This window comes from Ochotona princeps, chromosome 10, assembly GCF_030435755.1.
Source record: "Ochotona princeps isolate mOchPri1 chromosome 10, mOchPri1.hap1, whole genome shotgun sequence".
NCBI lineage: Eukaryota > Metazoa > Chordata > Mammalia > Lagomorpha > Ochotonidae > Ochotona > Ochotona princeps.
Window position 1 is genome coordinate 42,105,190 of NC_080841.1, and position 21,203 is coordinate 42,126,392.

The following is a 21,203-nucleotide window of genomic DNA, read 5'->3' on the forward strand; positions in this document are numbered from 1 at the left end:
GATATCATCTTTGAAAAGGCACTACCCACGTGTGTGGTATACTAACAGAACCCAAAGTCACTGCAGTACCATTCCATGCATATCATACTGTGTATTAAAATTGATTTTCATATTATCTCCAACTATTGGGCACTCACTTTGTCTCCTCATTGCTTTAGTCTTGTCTACAGTTTAGAAAAATCCCAACAGGTACTTTGGGTAAACATTCTGCTTGCTGGAGAGCTGGAATCTGCATTTGGCAGCTGCCTGGTAAGCTCTGTCCCCAAGGCCTACCTTTACTGCTGGCTGCAGCTGGCCTGGCTTCTCCAGGTCTGCCTCTTTCTCTGGTTTGAACAGAGGCACAACTGCAGTCTGCTTTTCTTTGTTTCCTGCTGTGAACATGGCTTCCCTGTCCATCCCCTGCTGCCACGTCCAGCCTTGTGGGGACTGCTGCAGGAAGACAAGAATCCCATTGGGGCAGGGAGATCAGCCAAGTGTGAGTGTGGGGGAAGCACCTGGTTGCAAGGAAGATACAATAAGGGGAACAGTATTTGCAGGAAAATATTAACCACAGACAGAATCTTTTATAAAGTTGGGTTCCAACAGGCAATTTATTCAAAAAGTTTGTGTCCCTTTATTTGGCACTGAAAAACATTCATTCCTGTGCAAGCACCGTAATTTGTGATGACAGTATTACTCACTAGTAATAGCTCAGGTTAGCTTTAAATTCTCTTAGTCACTTTGAACTGAAAAGGGTTTGAAGAATTTTCCATATCCTCCAATATTCCTGAGGTCAGTATCTTTGTCACATGGGGATTACAAGTGGCAAGGGGTAGTCTTCCTCTCTCAGCCATGGCATCTTATCACACAGGTGATGCAAATCCTCCCAAAAGACCACAGCAGAACCTTTATACTATAGAATCAGCTAAGGCTCTCACACCATATTCTTGTAATTAGCACTAAAGAGCGCTGAAATTTTTTATGCATATTGTTGAGTTTAACTCAATCAACCACCATGGATATTCTGGCACAGGTCATTGAGATAATCCTGTCCCCTATTGAAAACAATTATGTAATCATACCTTGGTTATCAAGTGATACGAATCAGCTAGCACAGTGGGGAAAATGAGGCCTTTAGTAAGGTGAAAAATTTTACAATACCACTTCAGATCACTGGGGAAAATAAGAGAAGGCGCATTTACTGAGTGCTTTCTGCCAGACAATCACCATGCCTCACAGTGTCCTAGAATTCTAAAAGAAAAGTTTACACATAGTCTGGCAGACCATTACCACAGGTAAAGAAAAACAGGTAAAAAAAAAAAAAAAACAGCAGGTGTCACAAGTATTCTCTTGTGTCCCTTCTCTGCAGTGACTGGCCGATGTGCTTCACAAAGAATAAGAGGGGGCTGCCAAATGGTCTAACACTGGACTGTGAAACATTTTACATAGCTAATGGAGAAGGCTAGAAAATATAGAAACAAACATCCACACAGGAAAGCAACTGTAATCATGGTGTATTTCTGACACAGAAATGAATAACATCTAGACTCTGTAATTAAAACACAACTGTGAGAGTGGGTGTTGTGACCCAGTAGATCAAGTCACTGCTTGAGACGCCCACATATCGTATCAGATGCTTCCCACCAAGTTTTCTGCTCGTGCTCCTGGGTGTCGATGCATGATTTAAGTGCTTGAGTTCCAGCCACCAACTTGAGAGACCAGGACGGAGTTCCTGGTTCCTGGCTCCTGACTTCCATCCAATTAGCAAAGCTGTTGTAGGCATTTGGGAAATAAATTAGTGGAAGGAAGAGTTCTCTTTCTCCTCTCTCTGTCCTTTTTAGAGACACACCTTTTCTATCATTTTGCCTATCAAATAAATAAAATAAATCCTTTTAAAAAGGAATGAATTGCACATATTTTCAACAAAAATATTAAAACTAAACTGGAAGGAAAAGTTTAATGCATGAAGTAAGAAAGATAAATTGGATGTCTTTCATGACAGAAATTCAGTAGATAGGCAAATAAAGAAGAAGCAGAACAAACACATTGTCATTATTCAGAATTCTGCTGCACAGTAGAAGAGACACCTAAAGAGAAGAAACTAAATTTTTTTTTTTCTGGAGAGGGGATCAGAGATAAACAGCAGCATTGACAAGTGTGTGTTACTCTTCATTACAGCCAATCCTATTTGATTTCTGAAACTCTGTATTATCTTGATACAAATGAAAACTCTACGAGAGAAAGCAATATCTCAGAGCATGTCTATCATGTGCAGAAGCCAGACTATCTGTAAAGCGATGGACAAGATTTGTTAGACAGCAAACTAAACTTTAAGAATTACTAACTTGAGACTCATTAGCGCATTGGTTTAGTAACAATGGGTTTATAAAAATTATAATTTAAATGAAATTTGAAATGCTGTATTTTGTAGTAATCACTTATCTATTCATTTTAAAGGTACCTCAAAATTAAAGTTCAAATGTTCAGTAATCAATAAGTTCCACACAAATATATGGGAGTCCTTTAAATCAACCTGAATCTCAAGAGGCTTTTTATTTTTCTAAAAAAAAATTACTGTAATTTATCTAAAAGGCAGGGAGACAGATAGACACAGATTCTTCATTTGCTGGCCCACGCCTCCAATTTCCAACAATAGCCACAGCAAGGTTAGGAGGAAGTCAGGAACACTGAACTCACTTGTGTTCTCCCACGTGGGAGAACTTGTGTTGCCATCTGCTGACTCCTAGGGTGCACACTGTCAGGAACTCAGCAATGGAGGCAGAGCTGGGACTTGAACCCACACAGCTCAGTGTCATCATCCTGTCCTACCTGCCATGTCAGTCTAGAAGAAACCCTTCCTTCAGTGATTATACAAAGTATCAATCATTCATTTGTTCATTCAACGGGTATTTACTGGATATGTATGATGCATCATACACTAATTCATTATTTCACTGTATAATTCCACATATTTCCCATTCATATGCATATTCACCCAATTGGACAGGATCAGCCAAAGGAAACATGGAATCAATTACAGACTCTTCATTAGGGTCAGAGTCTCTACGTTTTTCTGTTTTCTTTATAGTCATGAAGACGACACTGTGTGCCTCATCCCTGTGTGTACAGCAGTCAGGACTCTTCTTTTGCAGGACAACCATTGATTTCATTACTAGTTCATAAGCTCTTCGATGACACAAACCATGTCTTACACATTCTTGTGTCATAGCTTCATGTCTGTATTGTGCACGAACTTGGCAATTATTTTTGAATGAATGTATAAAAAGTATTTTCATTCAAACTCTTAACACCATTAAAACTTATTTTTATATTAAGAGTATGACCATCAAATTGGGTCACTTTAATTTTTCTTGAATTCTTAAAAGCAAATAATTATATTACGGAAATTGGACTGTAAGGATATTTAAAAATGTGACCCAAACACATTACTCTCTTTTCCAACTGAGGTAATTCTTTTGGAAAATTTTTAGATAAAACATATTTTCAAACAGATTCAACTTTTTACTCTTTTCTAACAGGGGTCATGAATTCATTTGTCTGGAATTAGATTATAATTAAGGAAATTTGCTTTATTATAACCAAACAGTGTTTCTTTAATACTTAGTCACAAAAACTGGGCAGGTCCAGTGCCCACCCGCCACCCTCATTGGGCAGTGAATGGGACTAGGGAGAGGCGTGACCTTGGGCCTGGGAGTTTAAACTTCCAGCAGCCTCCCAGCCTCTCAGGACAGGGCGTCTCATGCCTGGATCCCAGACGCCAGCCACCACGTGCACGTGGTGAGCTGTTCCTGGGCCTGCCTGGGCTCCGGGGCTGCTCCCTTCGGGGTGAGTACACCGAGGGGGGAGGACTCCGTGACTGGGCAGGTCCAGGGCCCACCTGCTGCCCTCACTGGGCAGTGAATGGGATTGGGGAGGGGCACGACCTCAGGCATGGGAGCTTAAACTTCCAGCAGCCTTCCAGCTGCTGGTAAGTCTCAGGACAGGCGTCTCATGCCTGGATCCCAGACGTCAGCCACCACGTGCACATGGTGAGCTGTCCCTGGGTGGGCTCCGCCTGCTGGCCGCCCGGCCAGGCAGCTCTAGGGTTTTGGTTCTTTGAATCATTGCTTAGGTAGCTCCAGGTTGAACCCACTGAGCTACTAGGACGTGAATCAATCGTAAATATTCCCAATGACAGTAACTCTTCCTTTGAAAAACTTGTAATCACTGAACAATGTGAAAGCTATGGCTCGGGGCTTGTTCAGCAGAATCATATCCTGTTACCTGACATGATGATGGATCAGGAGAAGGGTCACATTAAGCAGGGCCATGACATTAATTAGCACTCGAGAACAAAATCTGGGGGTAGATTCTGTGAGGGATGTGTGGGCCAAACCCTGTGGAAATTCTAGCCCCACTGGTTAGCTCGAGGGTTGGGGTGGTGATGGACTAAGCTAGGTGTGACCAAGGAGCCTGCCATCAATCACAGGTAAAGGAACCGCAACAGTCTCAACTGGTCAAGGCAGCAGCACCCAAATGTGCATCCTGAATAGGGTGTGGGGTGGGCCGGGCTGCAACGTTCACCAGCTCATACAAGGCCAAATGGAAGGCCAGACTATGCTGGGCACTGGCCTAAACCCAATGGCATGTATGAGAACTGGGTCTGTGAGTGGATTAAGTGGAGGATCTTGGGAAACTCCCTTGACGAGTCATAGCTCCCACTGGTGAACATGTGGTCCAGACCTGGGGGTAGGACAAGCTGGGCAAAGTAGCTCCAACAGCTGGGTAATGTGTTAATTGGTAATGGAACGGGGTGGACTGGGCAGGACTGAGCAAACCTTAGCCCACAAGCAAAACTAGAGACCAGAATGGAGCACGTCATGCCGAGCTAGGCTCTTGCACCTAGTGGTCTGCATGAGCCAGGAACGCTAAGCCACAGTGTCTAAGGCAGAGGTCGGGACAGGTGAGGGGCTGAGCCAAGCTGAGTCAGAGCAACCACTGGCAGGCGCATGATCTATGGCTGGGAACTGGCCCAGTTGGGGAGCTAAGGGGACAATCCTAGCTGGGGCGTGTGGCCTGGAATGGGGGCTGTGTTCTGATCAGGAAACTGCTGTAGCCTCCCTCGGCACAAGTATGGACTGGGACTGGATGCACCAAGCCGGGTCAGACTCCAACACCCTCTGGTGTCCTGGAGGACCAGCGTGGATGTGGGACGGACTAGGCTAGGGCTCAACCCCTACTAAGCCATGTGTGCGCCATATGTGGGTATGGACGAGCCATGGCTGGGCTGAAACATCCAATAGCAAGGACCAGTTTGGGTTGAAGGCCAGTCAGGAAAAGCCACTGTTCCTGCTAGGACAGGAGGTGAACTGAGTAGGGCTGGCTCATGGACCCACTGGTATGCGCAAAATCTGGCATTGGGAGAGGTTCTGTTGGAGGAGCCTGGGCAATTCCTCTGGCAGGACACAGACCCGGCAGGTAAGCACAAGAAGCATGATAGGAAACAGCTCAGAACAGGCCATGGAAAGTTACCCACTGGCATACATTTGGCATGGGTCGGGGGCAGACCAGGCTGAAACAGTTCTCATCATCCACTGGCAAATCTAAGCACCAGAACAGTGTGGGTCAAGCTGGGTTTGGTCGCAACAAAAACTAGTGCACATTACAGAATGCCAAGGTGAGGTTGCCTGTACTGGATGTGACCGCAGCACCCAACCAGCACGCGTGAGAACCAGGAAGGGAGGGGGCAGAACCAGCAGGGGGATAAGGAGTAGTTCCCTTGCCAGACAGCTACTCCCACTGGAGAGTGTGAGCTGGGATAGGAGCAGACCAGACTGGGCAGGGCTACAACACCTGTGTGCCTCATGCAGACCAGATGAGGGAAAAGCCAGGCTGGGCGGATTATTCCTGCTGGTGCAAACAAAATTAGAGTGGGTGAGGGTTGTTTGGGCTGAGCCACAGCATCAGCTGTCAGAAGCTGGCACTGGGGTTTAATTGTGTCAAGTCAAACCACAGAACTACCTGGAGGGTGCATAATCCAGGAGTGGGAGAGACCTGGGAGGGAAATAGTGGGCAACTCCCTCTTGGGTTACCACTCCCCGGGAGGGCACAAAAACTAGGACAGGGGCTGGAGTGGCTAGACAGATACCCAACAGCATCTATGTGGACTGCATAGTAGAGCTGGTTAGATGGAACAAAGCTTTAATACCCATTGACATGTACAAGAGCCGAACGGGGTGTGGGACAGACTGGACTACTGCTGCACATACTGGCAAACCAGGGTAGGGGGTGGGCCTGGTGGGGGTTATTGTGGGTCGCTCCAACTAGGATGCAGCTAGTTTATGGTTTATGCGAGGGCTGAGTATGTGCTGGGCAGAACCAGGCTGGACTGCAACAACCATTGGTTCCAGTGGAAGTCGGGGCTGAAAACACAACCAATCCAGCGATCACAACCACCAGCTAATCATGGCGATGGACTGTGCCGGGCCCTGTACTTGCTAGTACATACAAGAATCTGGTCTGAGAACACCTCAGACAAAGTTTCTTTGGAAATCTCTCCAATCGAAATGCTGGACTCAGAACCCTAACCAAGAAAAGACAGAAAACAGAACAGGTCAATCAACCATCTCAGCTATATGTTGGCAGTGAAATATGGGGCAAACAGAGACTCTATGATGGACTATGTCAATCAGTGGATGCTTCAAAGACCTCATAGTGCTTGGAGTGGCAAGACTGGCAGCGATTCATAATTGGTGACTTATCAAAACCACTTGAGCATGCCCTACATCCGGGACCTGAGGAGGGTGGAAAATTGGGTGGGCCTTCTCCCTTAATACCTGCCTTTAAACATGAAGGAAACTATGGAAATAATAGTCTTACCCACTTCCCTATAGCCCTTGAACCTTTTCTTACCCTAATTAACTATGTAAAAATTGTCAAAAAACAAACAAACAAAAAGAAATTAAAAAATACTTAGTCACAAAAACCCCACACATTACTAATAGGATGCTCTCTTTAGCAATGTCTCTTCTATCATGCTAAGCATGATTCACTTGGATTAGTGGAAAATGTGACTTTAAAAAAAACAGTTTCCATTCATCTAACTGTATGCCCACATGACCCCCATGGTTACATGAGTCATCATGATTTGCAGCACAGTGACAAAATCTGCTGAGACTATATGTCAGGGTTAGGATAGAATAAGGTATAGCAATGAGTTGACTACTGTGTATATGTTTCAAATTACATACTTCAACTTTAGCCACAACATTTAGTTTCACTACAGCATAGTCTGCATTTTACATAAAAATTAATTTGCTCTCTACACATTCTACAGGTAGAAACCAAGTCCAAAACATGCAGAGAAGAAAGCAAACTGAAAAGAATCACATGCCCCCAATTCAAATGTTGTTCCAGTGAATGCAAACCTATGCCATTCAAATTAGGTGCAAATCATCTCAGGTCTACATGAGGCACATAACAAGCACCAGAGGCTTACTGTGTGTAGGGGCAATGGTCTCCCTTACACACATGTACTCACCAGTGGTGAACTGTGGGCAAGCAAGGCTTGGAGAGCACTTAGAAGCTTCTCGGATATAGGATATCAGGGAAGGACTTCTGCTGGAAATGATTTTTGAACAGAGCCCTGAGGAACAAAGTAACCTGGGGTAATCAGCTAAGGAACGATATGCCAAATAAAGGGATTAGCCAGAAGAGCTGAGAAAGTGTGGTGGATTTCAGAACTACAAGAATACCTCAAGTTTATTATGGTAAGTCTGTTTCAAGCCAGGAATGAAAATTTTGTATTAACACTAAAATGCAAGTTAGGGTCCAGCACTGTGGTTTACTAGGTAAAGCCACTACCTGTGGTGCCAGCATCCCATATGGGCTCCCAGCTGCTCTACTTCTGATCCAGCTCCCTGATATTGCACCTGGGGAAATAGCAGATGATGGCTCAAGTCGGTCCATGAACAGATGATGGTTTGGGTCCCTGAAGTCACGTGGAAGACCCAGAAGAAGCTCCTGCCTCCTGAGTTTGAACTAGCCTAACTCCAGCATTTGCGGGCATTTGGGGAGTAAGTCAGCATATGGAAAATTATCTTTATCTCTGCCGTCCTCTCTCTCTAACACTTCCTTTAACATAAATTTTAAATAAAAAACATTTTTTTAAACAGAATACAGCATATTCAATTTATAAAACTGCTATAGTATAACCACACAGCTCTTTTGGAAACCAAAGATCACACAGGCACATGAGAGCCTCATTTAGATTGTGTACATGATCCACCCACTTTTCTGAGAACAAAAAGGGTAGCAAAAATGTTGGTTATATATGAGATAACTGAGCTTCTGACCATTAGCCAGAAAATTGGTAGGCACACATTATAATCCTCAACTATTCTAGGGGTAGCCCTGTAAGACAGTAGATAGAATTGAGGCTGGCATGATAGCTCAACTGCCTAATAATCCACCTCCAAGTGCCAGCATCCCAGATGGGTGCCAGTTCATGTCCAATAAGCTCTACTTCTGATTCAGCTCTCTGCTTATGGCCTGGGAAAGCAATGGAGGATGACCCAAAGCCTTGGGATGCTGCATCCACGTGGGAGACCTGGAAAAAGCTCCAAGCTTCAGAAAGGCTCACCTCGGCCATTGTGGCTATCTGAGGAGTGAACCTGCCAACAGAAGATCTTACTCTGTTTCTTTCTCTCTGTAAATCTGTCTTTCCAATACAAATAAACTATTTCAAAAAAGACAGTGGGATAGGATTATATTAACTAAGAGAAGGGCAGCATATTATGTCTCTTGTGCCAACTCCAACTGATAGCATGGTCTGCCCCCAGTCCAATTCCAGGACTCTGCTTTCAGTTCCCTCTGCCACAGAACCAGGGTGTTCCAGTGGCATGTTATCCCCTTGCCAGCCTGCTTGGCTCTACCTCCTTTCCCAGAAGCTCCAGTGAGTAAGAGTTGAGAATTCTTCCATAAGCAGGATGTATGACTGCCCAGTTTCTGTACATGTTTTGTTGCTGGTGGAAGAAACAAAGAGGGAGACACCTAAAGGGCAGATGTCCAGGAAGGAGAGGCAAGGAAAGTCAGGTCATGGATGATACTGGAACTAATATTACTTCAGTCTAAATTACTTCACAGAACTGTATTTTGTATTTGGGTTTCACAAAGCTGTATTTTATATTGTGTATTTGGGTTTTCCTTCCAACACACATAATTTCGAAATGGAATTGTTTTTCATTATAATTCTAATTTGTCAAATCTGTGATTCTTGGATCGCTTTCAGACTGCTATGAACAACTAACATGGGCAGATGAGAAACTTCCACACGGCCTCTGCTGCAGCCTGCAGAGCAGCAGCATGTCTCGCAGCACGCTGCCAGGGGACACACACAGGCCCAGGCACATGCCAATGCACCCACCTTGCACACCAATGCACCCGCTTTTACCTGTTTGTCACTCTTGTTTGAAAAAAGTCAGGTAGGCTTAAAAAATAGCAGGATGATTCTCATTTAAAACGGCCTCTATTACATTCAGTGGAGACAAATATCACACTAAAGAGAAAGTCCCACAAGTTGTTAACTATCCACTCTTATTTTTCAATGTTGAATTCTTGACTTGAAAAGCAGCAGCCCCAGCTCAATGTTTCATCTTGCTTTCCTTCAAAAAGACCCACAATCTCTTTCTTCCCTGCAAGGCATTTAAATATGCAGGTGTAAACATAAGTCTAGGTCTACCGCTGGGTCTTTGCATCTTTGTTTAAAAAATCATTTTCGGGCCCGGCGGCGTCGCCTAGCGGCTAAAGTCCTCGCCTTGAATGCCCCGGGATCCCATATGGGCGCCGGTTCTAATCCTGGCAGCTCCACTTCCCATCCAGCTCCCTGCTTGTGGCCTGGGAAAGCAGTCGAGGACGGCCCAAGGATTTAGGACCCTGCACCCACGTGGGAGACCTGGAAGAGGTTCCTGGATCCCGGCATTGGATCGGTGCGCACCGGCCGTTGCGGCTCTTGGGGAGTGAAACACCGGATGAAAGATCTTCCTCTCTGTCTCTCCTCCTCTCTGTATATCCAGCTTTCCAATAATAATAAAATCTTTAAAAAAAAAATCTTTTTCTTCCCCTCTTCAGTTTGCCACACTAACGTACACATGTTGCTAGTGATAAACCTAAGTCCAGTACTTCTCCTTGTATCTGTAGACCTTGATGCTCCTCACATGCTTTGTGCTTGACCATGGAAGTAACTCAAGCAATAACTGAGAAGTAACAGCAAAAAATTCTGTACACAATCAGAAGCAACAGGCAGTAGGGTTACAACCTGTGACTAATAGCTTTAATATTTCTGAGCATGGGGATAAATCAGTCCTTCTCCCATCTGTTTAAGCACAGAGTGAAAGGATGCAAGGCAACAGGATTCCTAGGAGAGACATACCTAAGAGGATTCTTATCTAGAAAAAATCAGATTCACTTAAACAACTACAACAACAACAACAACAACAAACCCTCTGAAATCATCATGATTAGCAGGTCAGAACACCCACAGAAACCACTGAGTCAATCAAACATAGACACAGGCGTAGTGTAGGTGAACAAAACAAGTCAGAAAACCAAACCTTTGGGGTTCTGACAATTAATGGTCAGTAGCTGTGCCAACCCTACTGTTTTGTGAAAGATGGTAGTACAGGTGGACAAGTTTCCAATCAAGTTGAAGCTCATGAAAAAGACCAGTTTCCACAGATTTTCTGCAGCATGAAGCTCATCACATTTCTCCTCCATTGTAAAAGCATTTCTATTTTTAAACCATGCTTTTCTCACCCTGTCTAGCTTGAAGTATACCTACCATTCTTTTGTGTTTAATGTGAAATGTACTACTAACCTCTCACTTCCCGTTGCTGATACTCTTTGTTTTTGAGAATAGGGTGTGAAATCCACATCCATGGATGATGCTTTCGGAGCTGAGGGAGCAGGTAGTGAGTTAGAAAGCCCACGCTGCCTGCCAGGGCAAACAGCACAATGCTGAGAAAGGGCTGCGATTTAATAAAAGGAAAAAAACAGGAAAGAAAAATCTCATTATTCAGCACAGAAGTAAAGGGAAAGGATGCCCATAAATGATTTTTCATGATCCAGTTCCATAGGTAAAGAGATTCCCCCATTCCCTCCCTACAGCCCTCCCTGTTTTTGCCTATGAACATTTTTCCTCATATTACAACAGTATAATCCTTCAGGAACAGTTACAAGTTTAACATTCTGCTACTTAAGTGCATTATTGAATTGTAGTTATAGACGAGGTAAAAAAATATCTATACAGTATCATTTTGCCAAGGTAATATTTAGCTGTTTCAGTGGACAGCCTCCTTTTATTCAGCAGTAAAGATGCTTACTGAATGTGTCTTCACCTCCTAGTATGTCAGTCTCCATTACTGAGTTCAACTATGAGGATAAATGTCTATTTGTTTTGTATTGTGCATGAATGCTTCTCACAGAGGAAACAGCCCAACTCAGTTCTTGTTTTAGGCCTCTCAAATTTCCTTTGCATGCTAGGAAAGATTCATGTGCTGTAAGCAACAAGGCTGGGGAGGAGGAACTGAGCCTTGGAAACACAAAGACCAAGAGAATTCCAGCCACTGGGATACACATTTTAAGTTGTCTCATTTAGCTGAAAGGCTTTTCCTCATCCAAAGGAGAGTTCCCAAATGCCCAATATTTTTGTATGGAGATGGCAACTGACTATAGGAACCATCAGCCAGAAAGCCCAGCTGCAGCCCTCCAAATTTGCTTCTTTTAAGATCCTGGGACAGCTGTCTCCCCCTCAGCCGGTGAATCCTCTCATCTCTATCATGGTGGTGTGCTGTTTGCCTGTCTCATCACTACTGACTGTCCTCTCAGTGCCTTCCACAGAATAGGTAAGCACTCTTGCATACAAACAACCTCCCAGGTGATGGGAAGAGTACATGTCAATCGAACATAGTCTGTGCTGCGGACCGAATCACGTCTCAGAAAGCAGCTGTTCCCTGTCACATGCCTGGAATCCTGAAGTCACTCAACTGGCACTTCATCTTCTTCCTCTAGATCAGTACCCTGGAGCTCCACAGTAACTGTAACTAAAGAGAATGCTGAGGCAGGAAGAGGACTGTGTAGGAAGGATACGTACTCGTAAAGACAGGAAGACCGTGCTGGCACTGACAGCAAAGGAGAGGACAGCAGCCACGGAGCAGACAATGAGATCCGACTTTAAGGTATCCTTCTGCAGGGAGAAGACAGCAGTGGTCTAGTTTGCTGCTTGCTGCTCTCAGTACCTTTCAGGTCCACTGCACAATGCATTGACACTGGATACACTTGTCTTTTAGCCTGTCACTTGCCTGACAAACTCCTGATGGTATATATTACATGGGAAAATCACTGGCTCCTGTTGAGGGAGTCTCGTGGAGAACCAGGTAGTAAATGTTTTTTTGTTTTTTCTTTTTTCCCCACAAACACTGATCAGATGAAAGAAGCTCAGAGAACCACTCCACCACACTCCCCCTCTCCCACATACACAAAGGGGTCTTCATGACTAAGGCCTGATGACAGAGGGCAAGTGCTCATAGCAAGCTCCTGATATCTACTGGGTGACCCAGACTTATAAAATGCAACAGCCTGGGCACAGCAAGCAGAAGCTGCTCACGTACTTCCCTCTACTTTGGATGAGGCCACAGTTCACATTTTTAATTCACCTGTCAGCCTGAATAAACAGCACCTTGAAAGTTATTTAAATACCTATGGATTATATACACAAACTTTACGCAGATAACTGAGTGTTCAGTAACTTGTTAACACCACACAAGTTTTACACCACACAAAACTGCAGTGTCAGCAAAGGCAAACAGGAAGAAGAAAAAAAAAATCAAAGTTAAATGCTACCCAGAATGCTACTAATACACATACACAAATAACAGCCTACTGGCTCCAACAAGGTATGATGTGCGATGAACAGATCTAGAAGAGACAAGAAAGCATCTATTTTTCCTTCACTAGAGGCAGATTAATTACAGTGTACAATTGTTGGTCATTTTAAGATATCACATACTTACTTGAAAGTTTTGGTCCCAGGGCCTATGGAACTGTAACATATAATGATAATAATAAGAAGTAAAATTGGAAAAAAAAAGAATATTTGGAAAGTGAGCCAGTGAATGCACAAAGTCTTTTATGCCACTCTTTCAAATAAATCTTTTTTTTTAAATGAAAAAATATATATAAATTCCTTTCTCATAATGAGAAGGAATGATGCCTCTCAAGTAATTGTTGCAAATACTTTCGTTAGGAAATTTTATAGAAGCTATATATTCACTTCCTTCCATGCTCATGCTTTCCCCGCTTATTTTTAAAATTAAAATATGGAGTTTCTTACACATCACACTGCAAGTTTTCTGACTATTACATCCATAGTAATTGGGAGAAATCAGGAAAATAGCTTCAATGGAGTAATGACCCCAACTGTCTGGTGATGAATCATCACCATGACTTGGCTAACCATATTAGTGAAAAGATACATTCTTCATACGAATTTACCAATTATCAGATGGTGTTTTTGCATTTCCTTTCAAGAGTTTACAATTCACCTAAAAGGACTGAACAAGTAAGATTAAATAGTGATGACACAGGGACACTTAATTTATTCTTAGTAATTTCACTTTTGAACAGGGAAAAAAGTCAGGGTATTTCAATTCAGAATCTATAAAATATTTATGATCAGAGATTTTCATCAAAAATTTACTAAAAGTAAAGGGCAAAATCCAGGTATTATCTTTCATGTCACACATTTACAAAAGACCAGAGTTCCTCAGAAGAAAATTATTGCAATTCAATATATCCATTAGGGTTTAACAAATTTTCTTTTCTATTTTTCATTAACATGGTCATCTAAAAATTACTGGATGTTTATCCAAAAGGAAGAAAAATATTTCTCAGATATTCAAATTTGAATTAAATATGTGTAATTAACCAATCTTTGTGCAAGAGAAATTAGTGACCACGAGTTCAGCTGCTGCAGTGGAAAGGAGGCAGGCAGCGAGGAAAGTTTACTTATTTATTTATTTATGTATGTATGTATGTATGTATTTATTTATTTATTGGAAAGTCAGATATACAGAGAGAAAGATCTTCCTTCAGTTGATTCACTCCCCAAGTGGCCGCAGTGGCCAGAGTGTGCCAATCCGAAGGCAGGAGCCCAAACCCTCGACTGCTTTTTTAGGGTACAAGCAGGAAGTTGGATGGGACGTGGGGCCAAAGGGATTAGAACTGGCACCCCTACGGGATCTGGGTATGTGCAACGTGAGGATCCCAGCCGCTAGGCTGCTGTGCTCGGCCAGTGGAAGCTTTATTTTTAATTCCTTAAAACAGGAGCTCAAGTGAATCAAATTATTGCTATTTTTCCACCACTGGACAAAAAATTTATCAGGGATATTCACAAAATTCATGGGAAAATCCGTATTATAAAAAAATGCACTGATTCAAACTTTTCTGCACAAACACAAACATCTTTTCATTTCTCACAAACTTTCAAGTCCCCTTGCAATTCCACTGTGATTGTTAGTATTATCAATACTTATTAAAATGCCCTGGGTCTGGCACAATGGCTCACCTGACAAATTCTCCCCTTGCAAGCACCAGGATACTATTTGGGCACTGGTTCATGTCCTGGATGCTCTACTTCCCATCCAACTCTCTGCTTGTTGCCTGGGAAAGCAGCAGAAGACTGCTTAAAGCCTTGGGACCCTGCACTCACATGGGAGACCTGGAAGAAACTCCTGATTCCTGGCTTCAAATTGGCTCAATTCCAGTGATTGTGACCATTTGGGGAGTGAACCTCTGATGGGAGAGGATCTTACTTTCTGTCTCTCCTTTCTGTAAATCTGCCTTTCCAACAAAACTAAATGAATCTAAAAAAAAAGAGGGGAGCATCTCTTACATTATTGAGCTAAAATACAATAAAATGTACTTTAATGTATTGCCTTTCTATAATTCCTAAGCAGTTTCCAGAACATATAATTGACATACAGGAAACTATAAAGTCCACAACTTTATAAATGTTAACATATGTATAGCCCCATAAGATCACAACTGTATTTAAGGTGATTAGCATGTCCACACACCCCAAGGCCCCTGCTCTTCCTCACTCTGTCCCTTTCCTCACTCTACCCTCATGGAACCACTGATCTGCTCCACTACAAAAGCTTGTTTTTATTTTCTAGAATGCTATATACATAGAATCATAAAATATGTACTCCTGTTTGGTATAGTGTCTGTCACTTATTATGACTATTTTGAGAGCAACTGATGTCTTGTTGATCAGCAGTTCCTTAATTTCCACTGTTTAGTACTCTTTGGTATAGATATATTATCATATGCTTAAGAGTCACTCATGGTTAGATCAGTTGAATATGTTTTTACATTCTGGATATTACAAAGCTGCAATGCATATTCACGAACAAGTCTCTGGATATGGGTTTTCTTTGCTCTTGTGCAAACACCTGGGAAGAGAATAATTAGGCTATGTGGTAGGTGTAGGCTTAGCCTTTTTAAGAAACTGCAAAACTGTTCCTCAAAGTATTCAAAACTTTGCATTACTGCTTTTTTTAAAATTCACTTATTTTTGAAAGAATATGAGAGAGAGAATATAAACCTCTTTCATTAGTTAGTTCATGATCCAGATGGTCACAGCAGCCAAAGATAGACCAGACCAAAGTGAGGAGATACAACTTCATGTGGATTCCCCATGTGGAGGCAGGGGTAGCAGCACTTGTACCATTCTTTGCTGCCTTCCCAGCAGTAATTTGAAGTTGAGAAGCTGGGAAAGCTGGGACTTGAACTGGTGTCCACATGGAATGCCTGTTTTGCACACAGCAACTTAACTTACCGTGCCACAATGCCAGCCCCATTAAATAACTTCTTGCCAATTTAAATGTATAATGTTACACTTCTCTCCTTTTTAAAAGGTATATATGGTGGGGGAAGGGAAGACTTAGTGGCTTTTTCAGATGCATCTTGTTTTGCTCAGCTTCAGTTTTGTTATATAAAAAGGTGAATTAATAGTACTTCCTTCCTCTTTAAAAAAGAGTTTCACAATCCATTCCTTTAATAAACACCCCAAGTCTTTAAAGTAAATCATACAATATTAGATTTTAGAGAAACAAGTAAGAACAAAAAGGAATATGCTAAAAGACTGATAAAAATGAAAATGTAGAAGGATCTCTGTGGTTAATGTTATTAACTTTTCCATTACAGAATAACATGATAACACTGCAGGATCCTAAAACACAGAAAAGACAGAATAAAATCATTCCTAATCATTACATTCTAACACCATCAGCATTTTGGCGTTTTATCAGCCAATATTTTTGCCTGTGAATGTTGAATCATGAATCTGGCAGTAATCACTATGTATATGGATTCTTCTATGCATATTTTATAGAGGTCTAGAATTAAGGTACACTTCTACTTATCAGCAGTATCTTCTTATAAAAAACACTTGCATCTGTAGGAATGTACTAATATCACTTAGTGGCTAAGTAGTTTTCCATCTTGTGATGCCATACACAAACATACATACAAACATGCACACACACACACATTGCCACAGTGGTCACCCAAAACACTACTTTGGTGAATGAAATTTTGAGTTGTAGTTAGTGCAAACATTCCCTGACAGTCATGCTATGTTGACTTCCAATTTTTATCACTTTTTACACAGACATCATTATGTATCCTAAATCTTTTTACATTTGTAGAGCTGATTCCCCAGAAAAATCCAAGTATATAGATGTTTACTATTATAAGTTATTAAACAACTTTATGACTCATTAAAAAATCCACATACAGCATTATATCCACACAGTATTGATCCAAACAAAACATGCGTTTCCAGATCACTGTAAGAACTTACAGAAAAACAAACAATGCCTGTGAGATCCTATCTTGTTGCAATTAGCACTACCATTAATTTTCCTACACTGAGTGGACAAAAACATGCCATTTGTCTTTATTTGCATTCCTTCATTTATAAGAAGGATAAACACCTATAAATTTACTTATGATATATGGTTACTAAGTGAAATAGCATTAACATGGAGCATATGTACATATATATGCACATATATATAAGTTTAACATTTTTCTGCACTTATAATTCATATATGTGCATAATTCATATGCACTTATAATTCAGTGTGTGCATGCTTTATTCACTTTATAGGTTCCAAGTCTCAAAAATCATTACCTCTGTAGAATGTATATGTAAGTCTTTGATTTCATTTCATACCTTTTTGAAAAATACCATGTTTTTAAATGTGAGACATGCACACACAATGCGGCATAAAAAATGCATGATCTGAAGAACAATTATCAATGGGAAGACTATAACTACCAAAAGATCCAAGAAATCTGTTCTTCTTGCACCCAAAAGCCCACTGTATATCACAAAATTCCCTCTGTGGAGTGAGCATGTGGCACGGAACACCTGCATCCCCTTATGGGATGCCTGGCTTTGAGTCCCACCTTCAATTCCAACCCAGCTTTCTGCCTGCACTCACTCTAAGAAGCAGGTGATGGTTCAAGCATCTGAATCACTGCCACCCAAACGGGAGATAGGGTTCCAAACTCCTCACTCTGACCTGACCTGGACTGGAATGTTCTGTCATAGGTGTACTGCAATTTCAGTGTGATTGGTCTGGTGTGGATTCCTTCTTTATTCTGTGTGTGATTCACTGAAATTCTTTAATATCTAGACCAGTGTCTTTCATCAGTTCTGGTAAATTCTTGGGCATCATCCCATCAAATATGCTTCAATCTCCCTCTATTTTCCAACAGACGTGTTAGATAACCTCATTCTATCTTACAAGTCTATCCCTCTGTTGTTCACATTTTTTCACTTTCGATGTTGCATTCTGGAAACTCACATCACTATCTTTCTGTTCACTAATTCTTTCTTCAGAAGTGTCTTAATGCCCACACATGCAGTTTTACAGATGTCAATCATCTCGTTTATTTCTTTAGGTCATGCTATTTTTCTCTCATTCATGTCAAATCATTTTAAAGATTTTCTCCTATGTATAACATGTAAACTTTGCCTTAATGCTTCTTTAAAATATAGAGAACATGAAAGGGTATTTTAAAAAGTTGGAGGCAGGCCTAGCGACATGGTCTAGTGGCTAAAGTTCTCGCCGTGAATGCGCCAGGATCCCATATGGGTGCCAGTTCTAATCCCGGCAGCTCCACTTCCCATCCAGCTCCCTGCTTGTGGCCTGGGAAAGCAGTTGAGCATGGCCCAAAGCCTTGGGACCCTGCACCCATGTGGGAGACCTGGAAGAAGCTCCAGGCTCCTGGCTTGGGACTGGCACAGCACCGGATATTGCGGCCACTTGGGGAGTGAACCATTGGACAGAAGATCTTCCTCTCTGTCTCGCCTCCTCTCTGTATATCTGACTCTGTAATAAAAATAAATAGATCTTAAAAAAAAAGTTGGTGGAAAAATGAATTAAAAGACACATTTACTTTGGTGCAAAAGAATTTTGAAATCCACATACAGTATTAACCTAATACACATTTCCATCAAGTTTTTGAAGTATACTTGCTGTTGTTTTAAAATCTACATCTGATACTTCATTATTAAAAATGTTGGGCCCTTTTCCTGTAGATTCCTTGCTTTGTTGTATAGTTTTAAAAGTTGTATGGTAACCTACTCATTTGCCTTAGCAAATAGGTTTAGGGAATACTTAACAAACTTAGGATAAAGGGATCCTCTAGGAAGAGTTCATGTTTGCTTCTGCCATCAGGCCATTCTAGGGGAGAGCACTTCAAACTATATTCAAACATGAGGACAAGTGTGCCATCTCATTGTCTGAACTTGTGCTGTGAATCCGTAAGAATTCCTAATTTCCAGAGGATTTTTTTTGTGTTAGGCTCACCATCGAGGTGACTTAGTGCGCATTCCCTTGCATTAAAGATGAGAGTCAGCTTCTTGTGGCTCATCATTCAGCTGAGGAGCAAGGGTCTGGCATTGGATTAACTGCTCTGGCAGGACTGGTATTACATTGCTGCTGCTCTCGGTTTGATGGCTTAACACCAGGCTCCTGATCTCCTCTTCTGGGCAGATGTCCTGACACAAAGCAAGCTTCCTGACCTGATTCCCCTGGGTTCCTTATTCAAATGCTTACTTGATAACTCCTCATGGTTTTGTCAGTTTTTAAAGAAATCATTTAGGTTATTTAAGTCAGTTTGTCACAAAAGCACTTAGGAGGAATATTTTAATCAACAGAAAGCATGATTTTTGGTTGTGATAATTCACCATGCCTTAATACTTGATATAGAAAACTACTAAGTTTTATGTGCAGCACTTACCTTGCTTTTCTGGAATTCTATAAACCCACTACTGTACCCCTGTGGCTAGGTCAGTGTTTGCTAAAGTAAACTGTGGGTCACCTACACAGAATTCTACACATTCTGTTCAACCTAGTAGTTAAGATGCCTGCATCCCTCATCACAGTGTCAGGCTTTGACTTCCATCGCTGACCCCCAAACTCCAGCTTCTTGCTAATGCCAAACCCCAGGAGGCAGCAGAGATGGTTCAAATAATTGAGTTCCCAACACTCAGAGAACAGAGCTCAGACACTGGTTGGCCAGGTCAGTCCCACTGTGGAAGAAATCTTCAGAATGAATCAGTAGATGTGAACTCTCTCTCTCTTTCTGCGTGTGTATGTGTCTTCTGCTCAGATAATTTTTTTAAAATGTAGGTTTCCAGCCCATTTATAGACCAAGTGAATTAGAATCAGGGTGGGAGGGCTACTAGAGCTATCTAATGAAGCTCCCTTGCGAGTTTTTTCTACAAAAGGAAGAGTTAGACAGAGTGGGAGACCGGAAAAATAAAGACGGAGATCCAGAGTAACCAAACCAGAATGCAGAAGGAAATTCCATACTCGCACAGGGCACAGGAGGTATTTCACATCAAACTGTAATAGCTGAGCCTGATATTTCCATTCAAATAGTATAACTAGATCAGAGACTTTGCCAAGAAATGAACACAAACATCATATTAAATAACCTAACAAGTTATGATTTCTACATTGTACAAAGCATTTCAAAGGATAAGAAAACCAAGTAAGGCACACCAAGCTCATCACATCTAATTATACTCAGGAAATGCCATTAATATCAGGCAAACTTCTTGTTATGCTTCTTTATAAATTATACATTATTTTTACTGAGAGTGAGTCAGAAAGTAGAGAAGCACTTTCATTTGTCTAGAAATCGAGAAAGATGTAGGGGCATAATTTTTATCAGATCTCCATGAGGAGGTTTTGGGGCAGACTTCAGAGCAGACTCCAGCTTTTACAGTAGCTGACCTGAGAAGATTACTTTGACCTTTTCCCTGCAAGTTTCATATAGAAATACCAGGGGTCAGGCTGTGTTTGAATGTCATACGCCTCTCTCCCATTTTAGCTACCTTCTTGTCAGCTGCAGCAGCCTCAACTCATACCCAACTTTTAAATGAGTCTCTCCTCTAAGAATGAATGGACCATTCATTCTTCATTTCATCTTCAGTGGTTTGTCCTTCGGTTTCCTTCTGCTGACAAACAGGCTTCCACACTTAGCCTGAATCGTGACATACCCAAAGCCACATAGGCATCGGGCATGAATATTTGTAAATACACTCATGTTCACTATGAGACCATTTTCTTTTTTCTGTACGTATTTGAAAAGTAGAATGACAGAGAGGAGGAAAAGACAAAATGGCGGTGACAAGAGATGGGGGTAGAGAGGGAGAGACAGTAGAAAGATGGCAGAGAAAGATCTGCTATCCACTGCTTTGCTTGTCCAAACGGTAACAACAGCCAGGATGGAGCCAGGCTGAAGTCAGGAGGCAGGAGCTCCATTTGGTAGGAACCAAAGCACCTGGACCATCATCTGCTGGCTTCCCAGGTAGGTGCATTAGCAGGAAGCTGCACTGGACATAAGGCAGCCAGGACCACAACTGGCACTCTGATATGTGATTCAAGCATTCTAAGTGGTAGCCTAACTTCATGTACATTTTCTTTCAAACAAAATGGGGGGGCAGTGTTCGATATAACGCATCTGTGGGATGTTCTGAGCACCTACTGAGTGCCAGGGATGGGCACTGTGAACACCAAGATCAGGGAATCCTGGTTCCTGGCTGAAGAAAGCTCTTATCAACATCTTATTTAGTACTTTTC

General features: G+C 42.0%; 1 protein-coding gene across 1 annotated transcript in view; it reads right to left on the reverse strand.

Annotated features, from left to right (window-relative positions):
- Positions 1-21,203, reverse strand: part of PCNX2 (pecanex 2) — a 254,759-nt gene that overhangs the window by 131,211 nt on the left and 102,345 nt on the right. The window contains exons 18-19 of the mRNA XM_058669358.1: positions 12,128-12,220; positions 10,853-11,003 (exon numbers count right to left, since the gene is read on the reverse strand). Of these exons, the coding sequence (XP_058525341.1) occupies positions 10,853-11,003; positions 12,128-12,220 (244 nt within the window). The remainder of the gene's footprint in view (positions 1-10,852; positions 11,004-12,127; positions 12,221-21,203) is intronic.